This window comes from Oryzias latipes, chromosome 22, assembly GCF_002234675.1.
Source record: "Oryzias latipes chromosome 22, ASM223467v1".
In the NCBI taxonomy this organism is placed as follows: Eukaryota; Metazoa; Chordata; class Actinopteri; order Beloniformes; family Adrianichthyidae; genus Oryzias; species Oryzias latipes.
The window spans coordinates 8,922,999-8,947,388 of NC_019880.2; the positions used below are offsets into that span (position 1 = coordinate 8,922,999).

Below are 24,390 nucleotides of genomic sequence, written 5' to 3' on the forward strand. Positions count from 1 at the left end.
ACTTAAAAAGTGGGTTGAATTAGAATTCACCTGTGATATTTCTAAATACATTAAAGAGGTGCTTTCTTTAAAAAATGTTAACTTTCAGCAGATCACAAGGGTGTCACTTTCATCTTTTTTATAAGAAACCAACTGATGGTCCTTTCCTCCTGCTGTTTTAGTGATTTTTATTTTTCATTACAGCTCATACTTGTCATATAAAATGCATTTAAACAAGAAAGCATTGCAAAAAATAATTTTATAAAGGAATTATAAAGGAGTTCAGCTATCCCTCCTTGGAAGACAAAAATTCAGGCTTATCGCATAAATCAGGCATGTCCAAAGTTCGGCCTGTGGGCCAAATGTAACCCGTATTCAGATTTCCACCGGCCCCCAGACTCTAGTCATAAAATAAATAATATGTAGCCCCCAGCACTTTGTAAGAGTTGTGTACAATTTCTTGATTTTAATTGGCCGTATTACATTACAAGCATTGTAAACTGCTGGTAACAATCTGTGGCTGCTTGACCTTCAGAGCCAAACAAGAGGAACAGATGTGTTCCTTTCTGTGATTAAAATAAGATAACCAATAAGATAACTCAAGATTAACATTTAAAAGTTTACAGTGAGCAAAAATATGTAACATTTAATATACTTTTTTTTCCTTCACGTTATTTTTGATCTTCATACCTGAAATTCAGTTATTTTGATAAAAATGTATTCAAAGATATTTCTGTTCAATGGGATAAAAATGAAAATGATGCCACAGAAAAAAAATATTTATTCGTTAGGTTTGCATACTTCATCAAATTTAGCTCTCTTTGCAAAAAAAAAAAAAAGGTTTGGACACCTGTGGCATAAACGGTTGTTACGGTATGCCAAAGAGGGTGTTATTTGGGTGTTAAGACATCAAAGACAAAAAACACCGTGGAGAGAAAGACCATGAGAACTAAGAAATTCTGAAAAAAAACGTCTCCTCAGAAGCAGAATAGTGACCAAGTATTGCTGATGTGGAGGTTTAGTGTCAGCATGTCAAAAAATAATAACTTATTTTAAATCAACACAGAGTTTTTGCAAAATCTCTGAAGAAACAAGATGTCCTCCAAGAAGTGCCTTTCTATACAGTGGCAGACTTAGAAGTTTGGGGGCCCAAGGCAAAAATCACATGGGGCCCTCTGCAGTGGCTGTAGTAATAATTTATTAAAGCATGTCCATCGAATAACTTCTTCACTGGCCCACTTTTAGACATTGCCAATGTCAAAAATCCAAATGTTTGGATAAGAATTCTAAAAGCTGAAAACATACAAGTGTTAAAGAAATGTATTTTATATGCATCCAACTTCCTGTTGATGGAATAGTCCATTGCTACACGGAGGCGGAGGAGGACGAGACACTTTCACATGACATCTTCAGCTCTCCCAAAATTAGTGTTCGATGTCCAGAGGCTTCAGTCTACAGAAAAGGGGAAATCAAGTGGCTGAGGCCAAGGCACACAGGAGAGCAGCAAACATTAACAAAATGGCACTGATGCACACTGGTATTCTGATCTAATCCTAACAGTTTCCTGAATAAAATACAGAGATATCTTTGTCTGATTATTATATTTGGATTAAAGTCATATTGTAGCTGAGAATGTGACGTTAGCCTGAGGTTTCACCAGACTGTGTCCTGGAGACAGGTGATGAACCAGAATTTTTAATCTGGCTCTGTTCTTCTCAGGATGGGAATATTAATCTCAGCAGCCAGGATGAAAAAATATATATACCTGAAGATCACGGCCCTGCTTTCCATCGTTACTCCCATCATCATCTACATTTGGACAAAAACCACAGTAGGCGAGCTGATTCGAAAACAACACGAACCTTCAGTTTTCTGTCCATGGATGATCTCTGAGCAAACCATCACTCCACTCAAAAATACCAAGCACCTGCTGGTGTCAGCCTACATGGACCAAAGATTAGGAGGGTTTGACTTGCGCATCATTGGTATTTTTAAAAGAGACTTAGTCGATGCCCTTTACTGCTCCTTCTGCTGTGCAGGGTTTCTAAGTGAAACTACACCTTCCATCATTTTACCACACCCTGACCACTTTGGATTTCCCTACGGCACCATGGATGTCCTGTGTCAGATCCCTGATAACTGCGATGCCACGTATGTCACCCTTCTCACAGCACCAAGCACAGTTACAACATCGGAACAACTTTGGATACCTATAAGAAACAAGAAAACCTCAAAAAAGGAGGAGAATGAATTGGACTTCACTGTCTGCATTTCTACCCTCTTTGGGAATTACAACAATGTGCTTCAGTTCGCACAAACTCTGGAGATCTACAGGTAAGAAAAGCTGCAGCATGAACTCATTTAAATCAGTTTATCCAAGAGTGTTTTTTAATGAAACCCGTTGAGATGACCATTGTTGTGAAATTGAGCTAGATAAATAAAATGGAATTGAATTGAATTAATGAGTGTTTTGGGTTCTCAATTGGCATGCATGTTGTATTTTTTCAGGTTTCCAATCAAATTATAGGAAAGTTTCTATTTATTTAAGGAAAGCTCATTAAATGTGTCAGTTCTTGATTTTTTTCCCCATTAACCCTGCAGGAATAATGTAAAAAAATACCCACATTTTTTTCAAATTAAGTCTATGTGGCGTTATTGCATTGTTTAAAAAAAAAGTTGTTGTACAACTACGCGGCGGCTTTTGAATGACATAACACCTGTGTCAGGGTGGCGTGAAGTGTGGCTAGACTCAGAGAGACGTATGTAGGAACCATGTTAAGTGTTCAAGAAAATTTCTCTGGCAAGTAAGCTGTTGGACCCTCTTTTTTTCTCTCTGTTTAAAACACGACATGATGTCAGAGGTCCTGATAAGTTGTTAGACAAAAGATAAAGCCGATTTTGAACATGGCAGACGAGAATGTGCAGCGAATGTCGCTGTGGCCGAGCACCCCCTTCAGTCTTCAACCTCCAGAACCTTTTGACTTTTCCAAGTCGCAAGAATGGGAAAGTGGATACGGTTTGAAAGATCTCACATAGCAAGTAACCTGAATGCAAGCTCAGAGGAAATTTAAATAAATACGTTGATTTACTGCATGGGGGATGAAGCAGATGACGTCATGCGTTGACTAAGCATACCTGCAGACCGACAACGGACGTATCAAAGGGTGGGAGATGGCTTCCAAGCATTTCTCATAGTGAAGAAAAACGTAATCTACAAACATGAAAAATTTAACATGAGAAAGCAGGACAAAAATCAGACTGTGGATGCATTTATTACTGCACTATAAGCATTAAAAGAACACTGTGGCCACGGTACACTTAATGACGAGGGGATACGTGATCGACTAGTGGTCGGGTCTGTCAGATAAACGCCTGTCTGAACGCATGCAGGTTGACCTGGATCTTACTCTGGATAAAACTATTAACATGGCAAGACAGTGAGGGAGTGAAAATGCAGCAATCTTCACTGTAAGGTGACACCATAACACAGCAAAGAGATGCTAAACGTATTGACAAGGTGCACTAAAGCACCAGAAAGATTAAAACCAAATCATATTCAGATATCTGACAGAGCAAATTGTGAAGGCCTCAACGCAATAAACCAAATGCACATTGTAAAAATTCATCCTAGGATCAGTGGAAGAGACTTTTGACGAATTGGCTGGAGCCAGAATTTTCAAAAGCTAGAAGCTAATATGGGATTTTGGCAAATTCCCCTTGCAGAAGAGTCAGCCAAATACAGCACCCTGATTGCTCCTGAACCTTTCCAGAACAGAATGTCAGAAGTCATAAACAGTCTAGAAGGTGTGGTTTGCCACATGGACGACGTGCTGGTGTGGGGCACAACACAGGAAGAACATGACACTCGCCTACATGTTGTGTTCAAGACGTTGCAGGAGCCAGGCATTTCACCGAACGTTGAAAAATGTGACTTGTCAAAGTGATCTTCATAGGACATGTCATCTCAGCCAATGAAATCAGTCCATTTCCAAGCAAGACAGAAGCAGTGAGAAAAATGATAGAACCAACTAATGTTTCTGAACTGAGGAGTTTTCTCAGAACAGTTAATCAGATTGGAAAGTTCATCCCTCAACTGGCAGAAAGAGACACACCTCACACTGGGTGTGGGGTATTGACCAGGCCCAAGCATTTCAAGATCAAAAAGACTATTTGGCTTCACCTCCAGTTTGGGCCATGTATGATCCAAATCATGACAACGAAGTCTCAGCAGATGCATCATATGGACTGGGGAGTGTCTTACTCCAAATATGGGGCAACGATTGGCACCTGATCCATCCACTTCTGCTTATCCGGGACCGGGTCGTGGGGGCAGCACTCCAAGCATAGATGCCCAAACTTCCCTCGCCCTGGCCACTTCCTCCAGTTCCTCTGGGGGGACCCCGAGGCACTCCAGCCGAGAGACGTAGTCTCTTCAGCTTGTCGTGGGTCTCCCTAGGGGCCTCAGCACAATGGGGCATACCCAGAACACCTTCCCAGGGAGGCATCCAGGAGGCATCCCGAGTGTCCAAGACACAAGGCAGAAGGTCGCCTGAAACAACTTCAAAGTCGATCATTTACCTCATGCCTTGGGTGTCCTGATGCCACGTGTATTGATGGACACCCTTTGCACTGGAACATGGTGTTCGTTATGGACAAACTATGACGACGACAGAAGTCCAACAACAAAACACCACTCAGGTTCAGATCAGGGAGGCCATTCCTACCCATCAAGCCCCTCCAGGGGCCACTGTCATTGCCCACGTGGGCATTGAAGTCCCACAGGAGGAAAAAGGGAGTCCCCCGTTGGGGTGCTTTCCAGTACCCCTTCGAGAGACACTAAGAAGTAACTGGGTCCTTGATTGTGCTTCTCATGAAAGGATTCTGAACTTCTCTTTGTCTGACTCCTCCCATATTAAATAATGAAACACCAGACGACAAGGAGTTGTTGGAGGACACAAATATATTGCATGTGTGGAGAGAATAATTGACAGCTTACCAGTAAGCACTTCCTACTTGGAGCACCTGAAAGTACACTAGTCACAACCAATGGACCCTACTGGGCGGAACTACTGTCACCAGTACTTGTCGGACTGCTGCTTAAGGTTGACAGGCTTGTTATCACTTCTTCAATGAGAAATGGTGTGCTCACAACTCCTCATGAAGGTCACCAAGGAATCATGAAATGCAGAGAACGTGCACAGCAGTCGATGTGGTGGCGTGGATTAAGCCACTGCCGGATCTCCAGTAAAGAGATGTCGTCCTGTAGAGCCGTTGTTGCCAACCCAGTAACCAGCAGTGTTAGTTGTGGATTATGCATCAAAACTTGTGGAATTCACTTTGCTTACGACCACAAAGACTTCAAACATTCAAACACTTAAAATCTTTGCACGCCAAGGCATTCCAGAGCAGCTGGTGACAAATATTGGACCTCAATTCTCTGGAGCTATTTTTGCATTGTTTGCACAACCTTATAAATATCATTACATCACCAGCAGCCCCTAACATCCATAGAGTAATGGTGAGGCTGAAAGAGCAGTCAAGACCATAAAAGATCTCCTGAAGAAAGCTGCTGATCCCCATCTTGCACTGCTTGCATACAGAGCTACAGTATTCCACTGCAGAATAGATACAACCCTGCTCAGCTTCTCATGGGAAGGAAGCTTCGCACCAGCTGCTAACATTTCCAGCTCTACTATAAATTGCTCTTCCAAACATAGAAGCCGTTTCTCAGCAGGAAAAAACAAGGAGGATGAAAGATGCATAGCAGTACAATCAGCGGCATCGACCATGGGACCTTGACCAACAATGAGTTGTATCGCTAGTGGAGACATGCCCGCTTGGGAAGTCTGGTTTTTTTGAATGCACCATTACTTACGTCCACATACTAATGCAATTTTTCTGATTAGAGAGCAAATCCAGTATCGCTTCACACCAAGTAACCTTCTGTTGAAATGGACAAATATTGTCATCCAGTTAGTGATGTCCCATAGTACCTACCTTTTCAGGTTTCTTCTTTAGTTTAATTTTTAACATTGTGTTTTAAATTCTGAAAATTACTTTTGTTTTCCAAAATGTTTAATTTTTTTTATTTTTGTAATTGCGTTTTGGTTTCTTGTTTTTAATGGTCGTTATCTTTAATATGTTTTTGCTTTGAGCGATTTGTTTGTGGAATTTGGGCTTCGGGGTTACCATAGTTTCTAGACTAAAATCATTTTCCCGATTAAACAGGATAATGAGCTGATGTTGAATCAGAGAAAAATTGTCTGTGGTTTTAAATACTTGTAAACTACACACCTGTAAAAGTAGAAAAAGGAAAAGAAGAAGGACCCCCTCACTGCTTGTCCAGCAAATGCATGTTGACAACATTTATGCTTTTCAACTAAAACTCTTTGTTTTTCTCTTCAGGTTGCTTGGTGTGAACAGAGTGGTGATCTATAACAGCAGCTGTGGACCTGAACTTGGCCGTCTCCTAAATGGTTACAGTCAGGAAGGTTTTGTTGAAATGGTTCCATGGCCCATCGACCAGTACCTGAATCCATCCAGAGGCTGGAACTTCAAAGAACATGGAGGAGACCTCCAGTATTTTGGTCAGATCGTCACCCTCAATGAGTGCATCTATAGATCCATGGAGCGTTCGCGCTACGTCCTGCTGAATGATATAGATGAGATCATCATGCCCTACCTACACGACAACCTGAACTCTATGATGGATATGCTGCAATCACACTATCCAAATGTAAGTCTTTCCACATATGCATGCAAAAGACAACATTACCTCTTTCAATTCATGGCAAACTCTTGCTGTTCTGTAGGTAGCAGAGTTCCTCATTGAAAGCCACGTCTTTCCCAACAAATATTTTGAGCCAAGTAGAAAATTCCATCTTCATCGATGGAGCAATGTGCCAGGAATTAACATTCTGGAGCACATCTACAGAGAAGACCCAGACTCAAACTATCATCCATACAAGATGATAGTTCAGCCAAGGTAAGGGAAAATTTCAGTTACTTATGCAACAACTGGATTTATTTATTTAATAAAGTAACTGCAGTCAAGGCAGTTTCTAACAAGCTGCCTTCGTTTATTTTAATTGAGACTTTTTGACTGAAAAGGGACCTAAGCTTTTGGCTTTGGAACAGTCTTACTGGACAGGTTCCAAGAACTGTTAGGTTCCTTTATGTCAATTTTTGCAAAACAAAACAAAGTCATAAATGCCTATTCTCAAGAGTTCAGGGGATTTGTTGATTTTACAGTCAGACAAGTAGGCAACACAATGAAAAGCGAAAATGTGACTTTAAATAAAGGGTAATACAAACCACGGATAACCAGTTGCAGTAGTCGCTGAAACCAATCATGAGCTAGCTCTGATGGAAATGTTAAAATCCAAAGTAAAACAATGAACGAGACATATTCCTACCAACATGGTCACATACATTGAAATTGATGATTCATAAGGCCAATCAGACTAAGCAATGGTCACAGACCCCACCTCCAGTCTCCTGACAGATCAACATTTGTATACAGGGATCCCTCGTATACTGTGGCTCAACTTTTGCGTTCTCAGATTTTTCAGTGCAATTTTTTGCATGATTTTTTTCAATTCAATTTCAATTAAAATTTATTTATATAGCCCAAAATCACAACAACAGTCGTCTCAATGGGCTTTGTACCAGTAATTGTAAACAAAATCATAAGGATAATGAATACATAGAATTCAATAGGTAAATTCTAAACTGAACTAACTAAACAGACTAAACTGGTCATCCCTGCCCTCAGACCCTCCTTAGTGGTAAGGAAAAAACTCCTTAACAAAAAAACGGATTCAGGAAAAAACGAAGAAACCTCAGGGGTGTCCACATGAAGGAGGGATCCTCCCCCAGGACAGACAGGCAATGTACCAGAACTCTTAGAGAAGAATTAACTTATCTAACTCTACAACCACATGTTTATATAGTACACTGTATACCGTGTCTTGATTGGGTGGTGACCTTGTCAGTCAATCTCCTCCGTGCCAAGTCTCCTGTGCAGAATGCGTTCAGTTTGCTACATTTAATATAAATATTTAATATAAATAATAGAGTGAGGCATTGTAGGTGTTACATTTATCTACTCTCTAAAATCCTTCTTTGCCTTTTGGCTGCTCTTTTCAAGGGTCACCACAGAAAATCAGTAATTTGCTTATTTGATTTCGCTTTGGTTTTTAGATCTTCTTCCTCACAAGACCCTCTGCTCTTAGCTGAACAAAAGACAGGGGCATCAAAGAACTTGACTCAATGATTAATTTTTTTTTTTTTTTTTTTTTTTTTTTTTTTAACTTGTCCTGTCCAACAGCTGGGCAGACAGATGAGAGCTGAGGGCCTCTTGTGTTGGACATATTTTATTTTAACAAGAGGGGTTATTAATCTTCAGACAAACCAAAGGTATGTCTGAATAAACCCCTTTTGTAATTGAGGCCAAACTTTATTAATTTCAATCATGTCTGAAAATCTTTGGTGTTGGACCGGACGGAAAAGGAAAGAGGGGAAGAAGAGAGAGGGACGTTAGAGAGAGGGGGGGTAGGGGGTGATAATAGGAGGAAGGGGGATAAGACCATGAAGCAGCATAAAGCAACAAGTTTACTGGTTGTTAATCATTATGGTAAGGTTCAAATGTAGAAAAAAAAAAAAAAAAAAAAAGGGGCGGAGCCTGTCCACACACACACTCAAATGTTATAAACACACCTGCTAGCTGCAAAAATGTCCACCTGTCGACATGTACACAAAACAGATAGTGTTCACACGCATACTTATGCCTTAAAACCAACTAGTGTGAAATATTTCAGTCATTCAGTCATGCAAACTGTTAGTGCAAAGGTGAGCTAACACCAGTGCTCAGGTGAGTGTTTATGTTCTTCTAAAATGGATGGTGGAACGTGAAAAGAAGGAGGGAGAGTGCCCAGCCATCCCCACCCCAAGACCCCCACCGCAGCAGCAGCGGCAGCCGGAATCCCCCCAACGCCACACGGGAACCGGCAGGGAACAACCGCCGCCCGGGCGACCAAGCCCGCCACCCAGGCCAGGGCCAGCAGGGCCGCCGCAAGGCCCCCAGAGCCAGAGGCCAGGGACGCACGGAGGGAAAGAGAGCGCCGCCCCAGCCCAACCAGGAGAGCAGCCCCCCCGCCGCGCCGGGAGAACCCAACGCAGGGCCCCACCGGAGAAGGACGCCCACAGCCCCAAACGAGCACCCCACCGCCACCCAGGAGTTCCGGGCATCCCCCGCCCCAACCCCAGGTACGAGCCAGGACCCCCCAAGGGAGACCCGCTCCGCACTCCAGGCAGCCACCCGCCCGGCCCACGGTTGGTCCAGGGAGGAGCGAGGCAGGGGCCCGCCGCCCCCGCCCAGGAGGGGGGAACCCCGGGGAAAAAAGAGCCCCCCCACCGCGCGGAGAGAGCACCGCCGGGCCCAGGAAGCCGGCACCCCGGGGACACAGCCGCCGCCGCAAAGGGGCCCGTACCCCCCACCAGGGAAGAGGCAGGGGACAGACGGACCCAGGTCCCACCTTCCTTGCAAAATGTGTGTGCGTGTATGTGTGTTTGAAAGGGTGTGTGTGTGCATGTGTGTGTGTTTATGTTGGGATGTATATATTGAGGGGGGAGGGGTGTGTGTATTAAGGGGGGTGCGGTTAAAATTGGCGGGTAGGGTGCTAGGAGGACATCCGCTGCTTGCTGGCAGTGATGTCCAAGCACCCCCCCTACCAAGGGCCCTACATGTCTAAGGTGCAAATAAAACCGAAAGAGGGGGGGCCCACTCCATACGGCAACCACAGGAGGGGGGCCACTGCCTAGTAAACCCCCCCCCCCTAGGCTCATCGCAGGCTAAGCCCCCCACCCCCTCACCCTATTATGAGGTTATATGAGGAAGGGGGTAAGTTGGGGACAGATGATAGACTGCCCCCGGTGGTCAAACAGCTGTCCCCCGCCCCCCCCAGCAAGGGGGCCAGGCCCACCCAGCCCCGGGGCACCACCCCCGGAGGCGCAGACACCCCAGGCCCAGCACCACCAGCCCCACACAGAGAGAGAGGAGCCAGAAAGCGCCGGCCCCCCCCGGAGCAAGCCCAGGCCCCCACCCCCAAACGCCGGCCCTAGAAGAGCTCTGGTCAGGCCTCGACGGGACCGAGGCAGCCAACCGGCCGGGGAACCCGCCGATGGCCTCAGCGGAGACCCCGACCCGTCAACCCCCCCTGCCCCGTACCAATAGTGGCCCCCCCCTCCTCCAGAATGCCCCCCCCACAGGACAGGGCCGACAAGACCCCCATCCCACCCCACCCCCAGACCCCGCAGCCGAAGCGGATGACACCCAGAGCGACCGGGGGCCCCATGAGGGTTGCCCCGTCCCGCCCCAGAGCCAGGGAAGGGCCGATCCCAGCCCCAGGTGTAGATGGGAAGCCCAAGCCAAGCCAGACCACCCCCCCACCCCCCCACCACGCACCCCCACACCCAAGCACAGAGGACCACGCAGCGCCCCAGGCCGCCCCACCCAGGCGCCGGACCCGACCCCCCGACCAACGGAGCCCCCACCACCCCCGGCCAGGCACCGGAGGCCCCGACCCCCACCCCGGCCCACGGCAGAAGGGCAAGGAGCAGCGACGACCATGCCCCCCCCACCCCCTAAGTCATGGAGTCAACCACAGGAGACCAGAGAGACCGAATTCTTTCAAAGTTACTTGAACTTTGGGCTGACATTTTTTCCAAGCTGATATGATCAAGCAGCAGATTTCTGTGTTGACTTATATTTATATTTTTTTTGCTTTTCCAATTTATTAAAATAGTTTTTTTAGCAATGCAAAGAGTTATGAAAATGATAGAGCCTAATCCTCCTTCTACATCGATGGCACTCATGTCACCAAGCACACAAAGTGACGGTGAAGCTGTGATTGAAACCTTAAGCCAGACTGATAGATCGGCACATACCTGCTGCCAGAGAGCCTGGACAGGCGTGCAGAACCATAGTGCATGCATGTAATTGTCGGGTAGATTACTGTCACAGTGCTGACAAATGTCTGAGTTACTGAGACCCATCTTGAACATCCTCTGTCCAGTGTAGTAAATTCTGTGAAGAGTTTTGAAATGGATTAGCTGCAGATTTGGACTTTTTGTCATTTTAAAGGTGTTTAGACAAATTTCTGACCAAAAACTTTCATCTGTGCTGATGCTCAAATCCGCATCCCATTTTGTTGTCGGAAGTGAAATATTGTTATCTAAATTACATAAAAGTGTGTATATTTTGGAGAGAGTTTTATTCATTGAGAAATTGATCAGAGTGGTAACTACATCTGGTAGCTTTAAATCGTTGTCTCTGTATTTAAACTTTTTAGTAATAATTGATTAAAGTTGCTGATATTCCAAGAAGTTATATATTCCATGTTTGTCTTGAAGTTCCTGGGGAGTTATGAATCTTCTATCAATAATTATGTGCTCTAGTTGTTTTATGCCCCCTGCTTGCCAAGCTGGGAAGTGGATAGTTTTTTGTTTATGAGGATGTCTGGGTTGTTCCAGATGGGTGTCATTTTGCACGGTTGAATTGATGATTTTTATATCAAAATCAATGATTAATTTTTTCATTATTAATTCTTCACCAAGTTCTGACCAGAAAGATTTTTATTTTCTTTTGTGTCCATCAATATGTTACCAAACCAATTTTATTATAAATCTGCTCACATGTCGCACAAACAGCAGCCAAAAATAAATAAATAAATAAATAAATAAAAAAAGAGCTGGCATGGTACTCACCATGCCAAAGTTTAGATGTAGTGAAAAAAGTGTAAATACAAAAAGATGACCAATAAATGAATTGAATAAAAAAAAAAAAAAAGAATCTTTACAAGGCTAACAAGACAACCAAAATAAATTGAATAAAGCAAGGTCTAAACCAAAAGAAATTTCAAAAAAGGTTTGTGAAACTGTGGTTACCTTTGCTTCACAAAAAATGTTGGGTAATTGGAAGCTAGCACCTTCAGATAGCAAAAGCCAAAAATCAAAATTATTTATTTAAATTCAGTCCTGACGTCTCAATAACACTTTTTCCAACTCTTCCAGGTTGGTGGAGCAGACATCTGTGCATGAATTGCTTAGGAGTCTTGGAGAACAGTTCTACGTTCCAATGCAGATCTGTCGTATGATTCACGTTCGTGTGTCCCAGTTAAAGTCATTACAATGGGAAGAGCTAAATGAGGACAAGCGACTGTGGGACTTTCAAGAAAAACTGATTCCTAATGTGGACAAGGTGCTGAGGAGAGCAGGGCTGCTGACAGAAGATTAGAGTCGTTTTGGATTTACATGGTTACTGACAATTGAACATTAGTGGCAGCTGATATTTTGAATTATGTTTGTTTACTTTTAGCCACAAAACACCAGTTTTAAAAAAGAAAAAGAACAAACAACTAGCTGAAACCTGTTTAAAGACTTGTTTGTCACTTGGCCTGTACTTCACCAATATGTTGGTAAAAATCCGGCATGACTGAATTGCAATGACTGGCCATGGGACCGAAGTAATTTAAAAGTTGTGCATCCTGTGGCAGCTACTTGTTGCAGAATTCAGCAGCAAGTAGCTGTTTAAACTCTCCCACTCCAGCCATCTTTGATACATTTTAAAAGTGTTCCCAGTTGTCTTTTAATTATGATTATGCTGTTTTAAGTCAAAATAATAAAAAAAAGAAATATAGTGTTGTTTTCTAGGACATAGTTTCTGCAGAGCAGCAGACCACCCCCCCTCCTGTTACCCATAACTGAGCTCTCTGTTAACACCCTCTTCAGCTAGCTTACAACCCCCCCAGACCCCCAACCTAACATTACCAGTGCAACAAAAATGATGAGCAATATCAGACCTATCCAGCCATACAGTTCTGAGGCAGATGCCAACTCGGACGAGGAAAATTGATCTATTTGTCTGCGAGTAGATGCATCAGTACGGAGCAGAGTAGGGAGCTTGTGGCCCCCCCATTGCATTTGCTCCGCCAACAAATATGATCTTTTTCAAACCGAACTTTTTCATCTGCTCCTGATTCACAACATTTTGAATAAAGAAATACTCAAAAATCTTAAACCTAATCATCTTTGTACATGTCCTCTGTCACAAGTAAAATACCTCAAGAACATATTAAAAACACACAAAAAGAAAAAAACCCATTATATCTGTGTTTCTCTTTAAGCTGCTATCATTTTATTTTGCTGGCTTGTTTGTTTTCTATATGATCCACTTTGAAAGAGGAGCATGGTAAAGTTTTATATTTGAGCTTTTTGCTCTTAAAGTTTTTTGTTTTGATATTAAAGTCAAATATTCCTTTTCAGGTCAAATCCATTCTTGAAGTAAATCGATCAAATGATGAGATACATAAATTTTCTTCGAGAAGTGTGTCTGGTGGGGTCACACTGAAGCCTTCCTGCCCAACACTCAACATTCAGGCATTATATTGTGTTTGCTTGTTTGTTTGTTTGTGTGTTTGGCGGTGGGTGGGAATTTACAGCCCCTGCTACAGAGTTAGGATTCAGAGCTTGATTGATCAGCAAAAACCACGACAGAGGAGTTGACCTGTCCTCCTTATGTGCAGGGGTCAAACAAGTACCAGAGCTGCTTTAACAGCAACAAAACAGCTCTGACTATAGGAAAATCATAACACTGTGACTGAGGGCTGTTTCTATTTTTGCAAAAAGCTCTTAAACAGCAAAGTAAAAAAAAAAGAAATTTCTGGTTTTTCACATGTTTAAAAAACGTGTCTAAAACATTGGAAAACATTTTGAAGGTAAATAGAGGCTGAACCCATCTAGTGGCTGTTTTATGTTTCTGCATCTAATCACATGCAGAACTTTAGCATCACAAAACACAACCAATATTTAAATCCACAAACATGATGCCTTAGCAATGATAAATGAGCGAGAGTATCTTAGATAGATCTTTTGCTGGAACTAAACAGCCAATCTTTAAAATCATAATGTTTAGCATAAATGGTTAACCTTCATAAAGTAAACATACTTTCATTAACTAAACCTGTGGGCCTGTGAGACTGGAAACTCTTTGGTTGGATTCCTTGGTATGTTTGATTATTTAGTTTTAGAAAACTGTTGCATAGGAAAGTGCAAAAGGTAAGAATAAATGTCACTTTCGTTTTGTTTGTATGCATAAAACAGGTGATCACAGGAACACTCACTCCATGGAAACAAAAATTAGACAGGACAGAAACAGACTGATGCCATCTGGTGGCTGTAACCTTTCTCTGCATCTCATCAACACAGAAACTTCAGCAACATACAAAACGCAGTCAGTGAAACGCACAAACATGATGCATTTCCAGCTAATCTGATTAAACTCTGATACTGCAGAGACCAAATCCTGCATTTTACCTGCACCAAAATCTCTAAACAGATTCAAGGTGGATAACACAGAAACTGGAAACCACAACAAATCATAGTACGGTAAATCTAAGAGGAAACCACAAAAATCATACTAATGTTTTCGAAAAAGAACAGAAAAGACAAAAGTTCCCTCTGTGACACCTCAGTTATTCAAAAGAATTTTATCCTTTGCCATCAAACATATGGAAGAAATTTTATAAAATGTTTTGTTTAGACCACATCGTGGTCTTATTTAAAAATGTGAACTACTTAAATAAAATTAAAAAAATAGTAAACCTATCATTCTGGAAAAATGTGGTGGTGGTTACTATGGTTACACACCATCTTAAAACTTATCTGAAGCTGGTTTATTATAGCAGGTTCATGTTTAATTTTCAGAATGCAGAGTTTAGCCTGACATACACAGTACTACTGTGAAAAAACATTTAAAACATTTCCAAATTATTTAAAATAATTCAAAAAAGTAATCCGAGTAATCCTTTAAATGCACATGCAATTCAGTGATAAAAATACATAAGTTTAATATCAAAACACTAATTTCAAAAAAAAACTTTTTGAAGTTGTAAACAGGCATCTTAAACGTCGGTTTGCATAGATGTTTGGGTTTCATTTTTAGGTAGGCTGCTGCAGGTAAAAAAATAATAATAATGAAATACATCATTGCTGCTTCTGCTGCAGTTTTAGGGGACAGATTTTAAAAGTTTTACAAAATACTTCTCAAATTAAGATTATGTAATTTGTTGTTTTTTTTTTCTTTTTGTAAACATGTTTACTCTTTGATGCATGTTATTGCTGCAGAAATACAAATTATAGTACTGTAAAGTTTGTGATTAATTCTTGTGAATTTTTAGATTTATTCTTGTGTGTGATTTTCTTTTTTACGCTGTTTTTCAAAATACAACGAGAATTTCTTTGGTAATGAAACTGAACGGTCTTTACTTTTTTAAGTTACAGAAAGGCCTTTTGAAAAAGTTTTATTTATACCTTCAGAAACATTCAACAACCATTGTTAACCAAGGCAAACGACTCATCCAGCTTCCACAGAAATTTACTTTCCACATCTATAAGAACACAAAATAATCAGATAAGATACTCTACCTCCGGGTCACTGTCCGGGATCTTTCACCGTCTGCCCCCCCAGAGGCAAACAATGGAAAAAACCCAGATACAATCATCATGGCAAACACATCCATCAGGTGTCCCTCATAACCACGCCCATTTAATTATCCCAAATGTGGACACTTGCATGTGTGCATACGAATTATGTCTGGATTTGGATTTTTTTAATGTATTTATTTCTTGTTCCTAATTTTGTTTGGTAACTTCATCATCTTATTGAAGAATGAAAATAGTCGTGTTTTTTTTGTGTGGCATTCTCGCATCATTTTTCTCACATTGGAGGATTTATATAATGATAAAATACAATTGGCAGTACACAAGCTCACTGCTCCACTCCATTTCAATGCATCCACTTGTAGACAAATATAGATCAATGTACGTCTTCATTTTCCTCATCTCAGCCGGCGGCTAGATAGCTCCAATCTGGTTGTGAGAGGTTGTAAGCTAGAGGGAGACAGTGTGAACAAAGGTATCATGGGAACACTCCCGACAACAATTCAGAGGTGAATTTCTAATAAACTACTGCTGCTCTTCAGAAACAATGTTCTAGAAAACATCAGTTTTTTTGTTTGTTTTTTGCCAAAAACAGTATAATCATAATTGAAAGACCACTAATAAAACATTAAAAATAAATGAAAAGATGATCAAAGTTGGACTTTCAGACAAATATGAGGGATTCTCTTGAGAACTTTAAAAGAAAATGTATTATTAATCCAGATTTTCACTATTAGATTTTATTGTATTTTTCCTTTAATATTGATGAAATTGTTTGAAGTACATCAATAAATCAATCAAATAAGTGATAATGTGAAATGTTATTTGTAATGTAAAAAAGTGTAATTGTAATGTAAATTGTATTGTATAACTGAAATGTAAAAAACACAATATTAATAGTAAGTCCTACTTCAGTCCCCCTCCCTCTGTTATTCCTGCCCTGGGAGTCTAAGCCAGACCACCCAGGCCAACATTCATTTTTATGCTTTATTTGAATTTAATTTAAATCTGCTCCTAAATTTAAAGGTGGTGTAAACCTCCAACAGGAAGTTAGTTTCATAAAAGAGGATCCTTTAGCCTGAGGGCTCTGTACCCCCTAGATTAGAAAGTTCTAACAGACAGAACATTTCTGTTCGGTAAACATGGAGCTGTGGATCTGTACAAGACAAGATCCATCTTGAACATTTACAGCTTTCATGCTGGTGAAATGCTTTTAAAACTAATTCCCCATGGCAGAAAAAAAAAACAGAACTGAAACTGGAGAAATGTATGTAATCCTGAACTCTGGCTGCAACATTTAAGGTCAGCCTGTGAGCAAAGGATGTGAAAAATACTTTTTAGAACATCCTCTTTATAAAAACTTACAGTTGTCTAATACTGAAGAAACAAATGCCAACACATCACTGTCACTCTGAGACACAATGTTTTAGAAGTTCTGCAGAGGTGAAAAGATGATGTTCCAGGAAATGAATTTAATTCTTAAAACTGCTCCTGGATCAGTGAGAGCTTGATTGTTTCGTTCAAGATGATAAAACAGAAGAATTTTCCAGTAATTGATTTGACTCAGTGATGAAGGAGAAAAAAAGGAAAAAGGTGTTTAACGTAATCATAAGGTTCATAGATTGATGAAAGATTTCACACTAGTTGGTTTAAAGGCATAGGTATGCGTTCGTTAAACACTATCGGTTTTGTGTACATGTTGACATGTGAACATTTTTTGCTAGCAGGTGTGTTGATAACATTTGAGTGTGTGCGAACAGGCCCCGCCCTTTTTGTACTACATTTGAACCGTACCGTAATGATAAACAACCAGTAAACCTGTCTGCTTTATGCTGCTTCATGGTCTTACCCCCCCTCTCACTATCCCCCCCCCCCCCCCCCTCTCTAACATCCCTCTCTCTTCTTCCCTTCTTTCCTTTTCCGTCCGGTCCAACACCAAAGATTTTCAAACGTGGTTGAAATTAATAAAGTTTGGCCTCAATTACAAAAGGGGTTTATTCAGTCATACCTTTGGTATTGTCTGAAGATTAATAACCCCTCTTGTTAAAGTAAAATATGTCCAACACAAGAGGCCCTCAGCTCTCATCTGCCTGCCTAGCTGTTGGACAGGACAAGTTAAAAACAAGAAAAGATGAACGAACATCATCCAATCAGTGATGTCCCATAATGCCTAAAAAAAAAAAAAAAAAATCCACAAAAGGTGCTGCAAGTGGAAACTGACAAAGCAATAAAGGTAAAAAAAACAACTGAAAATAAATGAATAAAATTCAGACCTTGCTTTTATGAAAAAGGGCTTTGACAAAATTTTGTACATTAGGAACGCACTAAATTATTGTGTGGTATTTATTTAGCATTACAAGTGCCTTTAGTCATTCTGCCAAATGAATAAGCATAGACTGTATATGAGGATTGGACAGAGTGTGATGTCACCATAAAAAATGGCTTACTTCCAGTTCCAACAAAATGAAGTCAATTCAGTCGCCAATTTTTCGAGATATGACCGCCGCCATGCTGGAGCCAGATGATGTTACTAATCAGCAATTGGGCAGAAATCTGTCAATCAAGCGTTTTGAACCTTGGATATCGGGACCACATACTTTTATTGAGGCATCTGATTGGTCAGTTGGACTACAATGATTGGAGTAGGGCTTTAAGGTTGAAGAAGAAATATTTTAAAATGTACTTTCTTTTGTGTTTGAGCCAAAATGGACTTAATTAGAAACAACCAAGAATGACATCACAGCTGAAATTAAGTCATAGAGAAAGAAAGACTGGAATCAGTCATGATTATTAATGATAAATCACAAAGCTCATGGAAAATGTCTTTTGGACATTCGATTTTTGACAAGACACATCCGCTCTAAGTTCATAAATTCAAAAAAATAAGCTAACTAATAAAACATGACTATTCCTACTGTGAAACATGGCGGCTTGTTCCAAACTGCATCCCACACATAGTACCTTTAATCTGTTCAGAGTTCAATTAAACCTGAAGACAAAACATTATTGAGGGCAAAGTGCTGCCCAGTGTCCAAGTTTGGTATTAGTCGCAGGTCATGGGTCTTTCAACAGGATATTGTGTTTCTACAAAGACTGTATGTTTCAAATTAGATTATTTTAATAATTAATAGACTACATTAGGAGAATATGACAACTGCATCAAGCAGTTTATTACAAAGTTTAGGGTGAGGGAATGAATTAAATTTGGCTTCAAAGAAGTTTTACATTTCACTTTTTATTTAGCAAATATAGATGTTAAGTTGTGATAGTACTCTTTTTTTTACATGTGTAACTGCTATAAGAGTTTCTCATTTTTTATGTTTTTAATTTACAAACTTCCTTTCTTCAGATTTTCCATTTCAGATTTCTCTGTTGCTCACGTGTGTGAAGCTACTGTTATTTTGACTTCTGTTAAAGGCTGAAAACCCTCTCAGGATCAAAAGGTCAACCCAAAGCTAAGGCTTGCCTGGCAGCCAGCTGTTCCTGTAGTTTTGACCTTCTAACAACACCAAGCACTTCCTGGTGTCAGCTTTCAAGAACCAGAGACTGAAGGGTTTTGACATCCGCATCATTGGAGCAATCAGCAGAAGCTCCATGCATCCTGTGGACATGATGGTAATCACCAGCTGTGGTCCTGTACTTGACCGGTTCCCGAAGGGCTGAAGACTTTGTTGAAATGTTTTGCTGCTCCTCATTGCATGCCTTGATGTGAACAGAGAGCATAGAGTAAATTTCTCTCAAAAATGTTCATGGAATGACTTACATTTGGATGCTGTGGTTGCGACGTAGCCATTATAGAGGTCAGGTTGTCATGTTGCTGCAGGGTTCCTCCATGTACTGGAAATCTCCATCCTCTGGATAAATTTGGATACTTGCTGACAGGCAATGGAACCATCTCCCCCAAGAAATATTTGGAAGCCAAGTGGAAGATTTAATCTTCTGAAGAACATCTATAGAGAAGACCCAGATAGGAGGATACATATTTATTGCAAGATGTTAGTTCAGCCAAGGTTACCTGACTTTTTCCTTGTTCAGAACGGGGCGGCCTAATGAAACTGCGAAAGTAACTGCATAAACACTAGATAAAAGGTTATTGTAGTAATGAAAAGGTGCAGTTGAAACTTAAAAATAATTATCTTTTCAAATATCAATGCATCTATCCACTTTCTAAACCCACTGGATCCTTTCTAGTCACAGGAGATGCCACCATTGGGCAAAGGTATGGTTCACCCTGACCAAGGTCAAACAATCACACAGGGACAATTTTTAGAGTAATCAATATACAAATACAGAAAGGTCCTGGCTGGGATTTGAACCATAACTGCCTTGCTGTGAGACATAAGCACTAACCACTATCCCACCACAAGTAGCTCTGTTTCCTGGATGTCAGAAGTGAGGTTTAAACACGTGCCTCATCATGAGGCTGCAACCTTATGCACTCCATGTCTTATGGTGCATTTTCTTTTCTTTAAGATGCAAAAACAAAACATATTCAAATGTTTTCCATACATTAAAATAATATCATATATAGCAGTCAACACGTCTTGAATAATAAAATTGCCAAAATTGAGCTGCTTTGTTCTGGGCCTCCTGCAGGTGGAACACATTCATATATCAAGTATAGGCTCTAAGACACCACAGGAAAACGTCACAAATACCAGGGGCACAGAAAAGCTACAATTGGAGGGGCAAGCAAAGGAGGAAGTGTGAGATCTTTCAAAAAAGATTAATATTGTCAAAGAATCCGAATAATGCGCTGAAATTGCTAAATTCTTGATAAACAAGGAAAACTTGTCCTTGATCATTAAATAAGTTACTGAAAAATGCAGAGCATTGTTGCAAATACTAACATTTACTCTAAAACACATTCAAACAAGTTACTTTTAGTCCATAAATCTAAGGAAGCTGTCTCTATCACTGTTTAAAACTTTTTCATTTATTGTGTCATTTAAAACTAAAACTAAAAGTCTACAAATTAGCTACACAATGCTCTATCTATATGGGTTTTACCTGATCTGAGGCTGAAACCTCCTGATATTTATGCGCTGACCTGCAGCTCTCCGCTGATTAAACTGAGTCATTGCTGTTCAACTGTGTACCTATACCCATGTGCAGACCTTTTAGCAATCCACTCAGAATAGCAGTTGGTAAAAATGTGAAGGTGAGGTTTGTCTGACATTTGGCAGAATAAAAGAAAACAACACACAGTACAGTGTAAAGTTTTTTTGGTCTTTTGTGGCTATGGCATGCGAAAGTGAAGTGTGAGAAGGCAGGTTAGACATTGCTGACTTTCTGGATTGTGACAGGTTAGCAGCAACAGATATTGACCTCTGCAGGTTAAATATATTTCATGTTAGTCAAAGCAGGACAGTGTAAAGCTGTAATCAGTGCTTCACCTGCATGAGAATACAGACATGCAAAAAAAGCGGTTTTACAACAAAGAAATTGCAGTAGGTGAGTCAAACGAACAGGTTAACCTGTCAGTGAAACTGATCATTTATGCCATCGGGGTAACATGAGCAACTGCTTCTGCATTCAATACAGCTCAGAAAGTCCACAGCAAGTCACAAAAATCCCTCTAAGTGTCAGATAGTTGCACAGAATGTTCATAAGAAGGTCCCTCTGGCAAAACTTGAGGGAAGGGGTGCAGGTGAGGGTTCGTACACAACATTTTCAGAAACAATGTGGGGCAAAAAAGTACTTAGTAAAGCCACCAATTGTGCAAGTTCTCCCAGTTAAAAAGATGAGAGAGGCCTGTCATTTTCATCATAGGTATACTGTATTTCAACTATGAGAAAAAGTTTGAAAAAATCCAAAAAATCACATTGTCTGATTTTTAATGAATATATTGGCAATTTATGGCTCTCACTCAACTGTAACTTCTTCTGTAAGAGGATCCTCTGTCCTCCATTCGTTACCTGTATTAATGGTACCTGTTTGAATTTGTTATCTATATAAAAGACACCTGTCCACAACCTCAAACAGTCACACTCCGTCACTATGGCCAAGACCAAAGAGCTGTCTAAGGACACCAGAAACAAAATTGTTGACCTGCAGCGGGCTGGGAAGACTGAATCTGCAATCTGGCTGCATAGAAATCAACTGTGGGAGCAAATATTAGGAAATGGAAGACATACAAGACCACTGAAAATCTCCCTCCATCTGGGGCTCCCCCGCATGAGGGTCAAAATGATCAAAAGAATGGCGAGCAAAAATCCCAGAACCACACGGGGGGCCCGAGTGACTGACCTGCAGAGAGCTGGGACCAAAGTCACAATGGGTACCATCAGTAACACACTAAGCCGCCAGGGATTCAAATCCAGCAGTGCTAGACTGTCAAGAATGAAAACGTTTGACTGCTGTCATTGCCAACAAAGAGTATATAACAAAGTATTGCGGTGAACTTTTTCTATTGACCAAATACTTATTTTCCACCACAATTTGAAAATAAATTATTTTAAAAATCAGACAATGTGATTTTCTGGATTTTTTCCTCATTTTGTCACTGATACTGATACTTGAGGTAAAATTACAGGCCACTCTCATCTTTATAAGTGGGAGAACTTGCACAATTGGTGGTTGACTATATACATTTTTGCTCCACTGTATGCACAATGCTGTTGTCAGTTTTACTGCAGGAGATCCTGCTGTTACTGGTAATTATGGTGTACTCCAGTATTCTCTTGTCTCCTGCGGTTGTGCTGAAGGCCTAATGACTCAACAAAAGGCCTTCATGTTTTGTTTAACTGATGTGTGCTGAACAGGATCAAGCATTTTCAGAAAAGTGCGCATTATAAGAAATTAACACACGCTGTGAAAACCTGAACCGTCTGTCGCAAAGTGCGTTAATTTCTGATAATGCACACTTCGAAGGTCATTATCCTGTTTTTATCATGGTCTCTTCCAAAAGAAATAATTATTCCATTAGTTTTTAGTTCTTTATTCTTGTTTTTTTATAGAACATTTAAGCCATATAACCGGAAATTATTTTTTAGGCGTGCATTATCACTTTTTAATCCACACCCAGCAGTCAATCAGAATCGAGTATTTACCCACAAAGGACCTTTTTATCATGAACAAAAAGTGAATTGCTTTGAGTGAAGTGACTTTGATGCACCTACTTAGTATGTTCACAGAGTTCACAAAAAAAGTTAGCAACTGTTGGTTCAACAGTTGCAAAACCAGAACCAAAATGTTTCAAATTTCACAAAGTTGCAAAAACTAAAACTACATTTTAACCCCAAGACCTCCTAAATCTGTCTCAACCTGCTAGACCAGGGCTTTGCAACCTGAGGCGCTGGAGCCACATGTGGCTGTTTTACCAGTCCATTGTGGCTACAAAGTTGTTAATTTAATTTAAAGTAACTGTAAAATAAAAAGTGAGTAGTAAAGTAAAAAGGAAAAGTAAATTAAACTAAAACTTTATTCATTTCATTCACAAACAGCTGAAACAGCTTTTGTTTGTTCCTTTGGTAACATGTAGAAAAAACTTTACAAATGGCTGGATGCTAAACTGGTAACGAAAGTTATAAAGGAAACTGTGAAATGTGTTTTAAGTTCCACTGGAAATAGTTAAAACAGGTTGATACAGTTTATTTCATGTTAAATTCTTGACGATATAAGTTTTTTTCCTTCCCATCAGTTTCAAACAAACAAAAAAAAACCTCTGGGAACTAAAACTCAGTGCAGCGGCGTCAGTTTTCAGTATAGTAGTTCCATCATGACAGAGTACAAAGTATATCCAGAAAGACACGGATGAACCAGTTTGACTGATCTGCACAATTCTGACTTCAGCCACAAAGAACAAATTTGCATGATTTAGGGTAAAGGCTTTGAGCCAAGCCTTCTTCTCCTGCATAAGTGTCCAACATCACAAATGATCTTCTGGAAAAACAGTCAAACAGTCTCATTACTCCTTAACCTGAGAAAATTCTTTACAGAAGATCTGAAACTTTTTTATCTGCAAGGGAGGTGCAAATCCTATGAAACCCCATTGATTATGCATAGAATTAAACTTAATTTATCTCAAATGCCAAAAAAAATGCTTTTGAGATATTTTCATTCATGACATTGTGTCACAGTAAAAGATCAAAATACAACCCAAAAAGTGGCTTTATGGAGTATTTCTATTATAACAGACTTCCAACCTTTACTTTTATACTAAAAATGGGGATTCTGGAACATTTAAGAGCAAACAAAACGAAACACAAGAACAAAACATGAGGTCCAGAGTGCTCAAATGTAAAGAAGGTTGCTTCCGCGGTAATTTCTGATAATGCATACTTCGTCGACCACTATCCCTTACATAATAAACACCTCCTACCACCTGTATCTCTAATAATACATAATAGCTGTGGCGTTGTGGGCTTGTATGTGTTATTTCATTAAGTTATGTTCATGAAATCCCTTTAAAATATAAAACTGTCAAACGATCTGTGTTTAAATACCATTGCAGTTTAGAGAAATGCCGCAATTATCAAAAATCCAGTTGCACAAAAATTATGAAAATGTACTGTTTTATTTCTGTCACGTTTAGGCAAGAGAGAAAACCCAGATGCAGGGAAGGACCACAAGCACATTCAATTTTCAATTTTTTTTCAATTTTATTTGTATAGCCCAAAATCACAACAACAGTCGTCTCAATGGGCTTCGAAGTAAAACATGAAATCAAAAGGATCACAAATACAAAGAGTTCAATAGAAAACATTAAAATGAACTAACAAACTGACTAAGCTATACTGGCATCCTTGCCCTTAGACCCCCCTTCGCGGTAAGGAAAAACTCCCAAAAAAAACGGATTCCGGAAAAAACGAAGAAACCTCAGGGGTGCCCACATGAAGGAGGGATCCTCCCCCAGGACAGACAGGCGATTTACCAGAACTCTTAGAGAAGAATTAACTTATCTAAATCTAC

The 24,390-nt window shown here is 40.4% G+C and overlaps 1 protein-coding gene across 3 annotated transcripts in view; it reads left to right on the forward strand.

Moving 5' to 3' along the window:
* Positions 1 to 1,612: 1,612 nt before the first annotated feature.
* LOC101167664 overlaps positions 1,613 to 24,390 on the forward strand; it is a 72,537-nt gene continuing 49,759 nt past the window's right edge. Inside the window, exons 1-4 of one of the 3 annotated variants that reach the window (XM_020713863.2) lie at positions 1,613 to 2,313; positions 6,385 to 6,715; positions 6,792 to 6,964; positions 18,895 to 20,685. In XM_020713863.2, coding sequence (XP_020569522.1) covers positions 1,700 to 2,313; positions 6,385 to 6,715; positions 6,792 to 6,964; positions 18,895 to 19,027 — 1,251 coding nt within the window. In that variant the 5' untranslated portion in view covers positions 1,613 to 1,699 and the 3' untranslated portion in view covers positions 19,028 to 20,685. Of the gene's footprint in view, positions 2,314 to 6,384; positions 6,716 to 6,791; positions 6,965 to 12,051; positions 13,693 to 18,894; positions 20,686 to 24,390 lie in introns of those variants that run through there. The other 2 variants (XM_023951841.1, XM_023951839.1) reach the window with 2 other exon arrangements.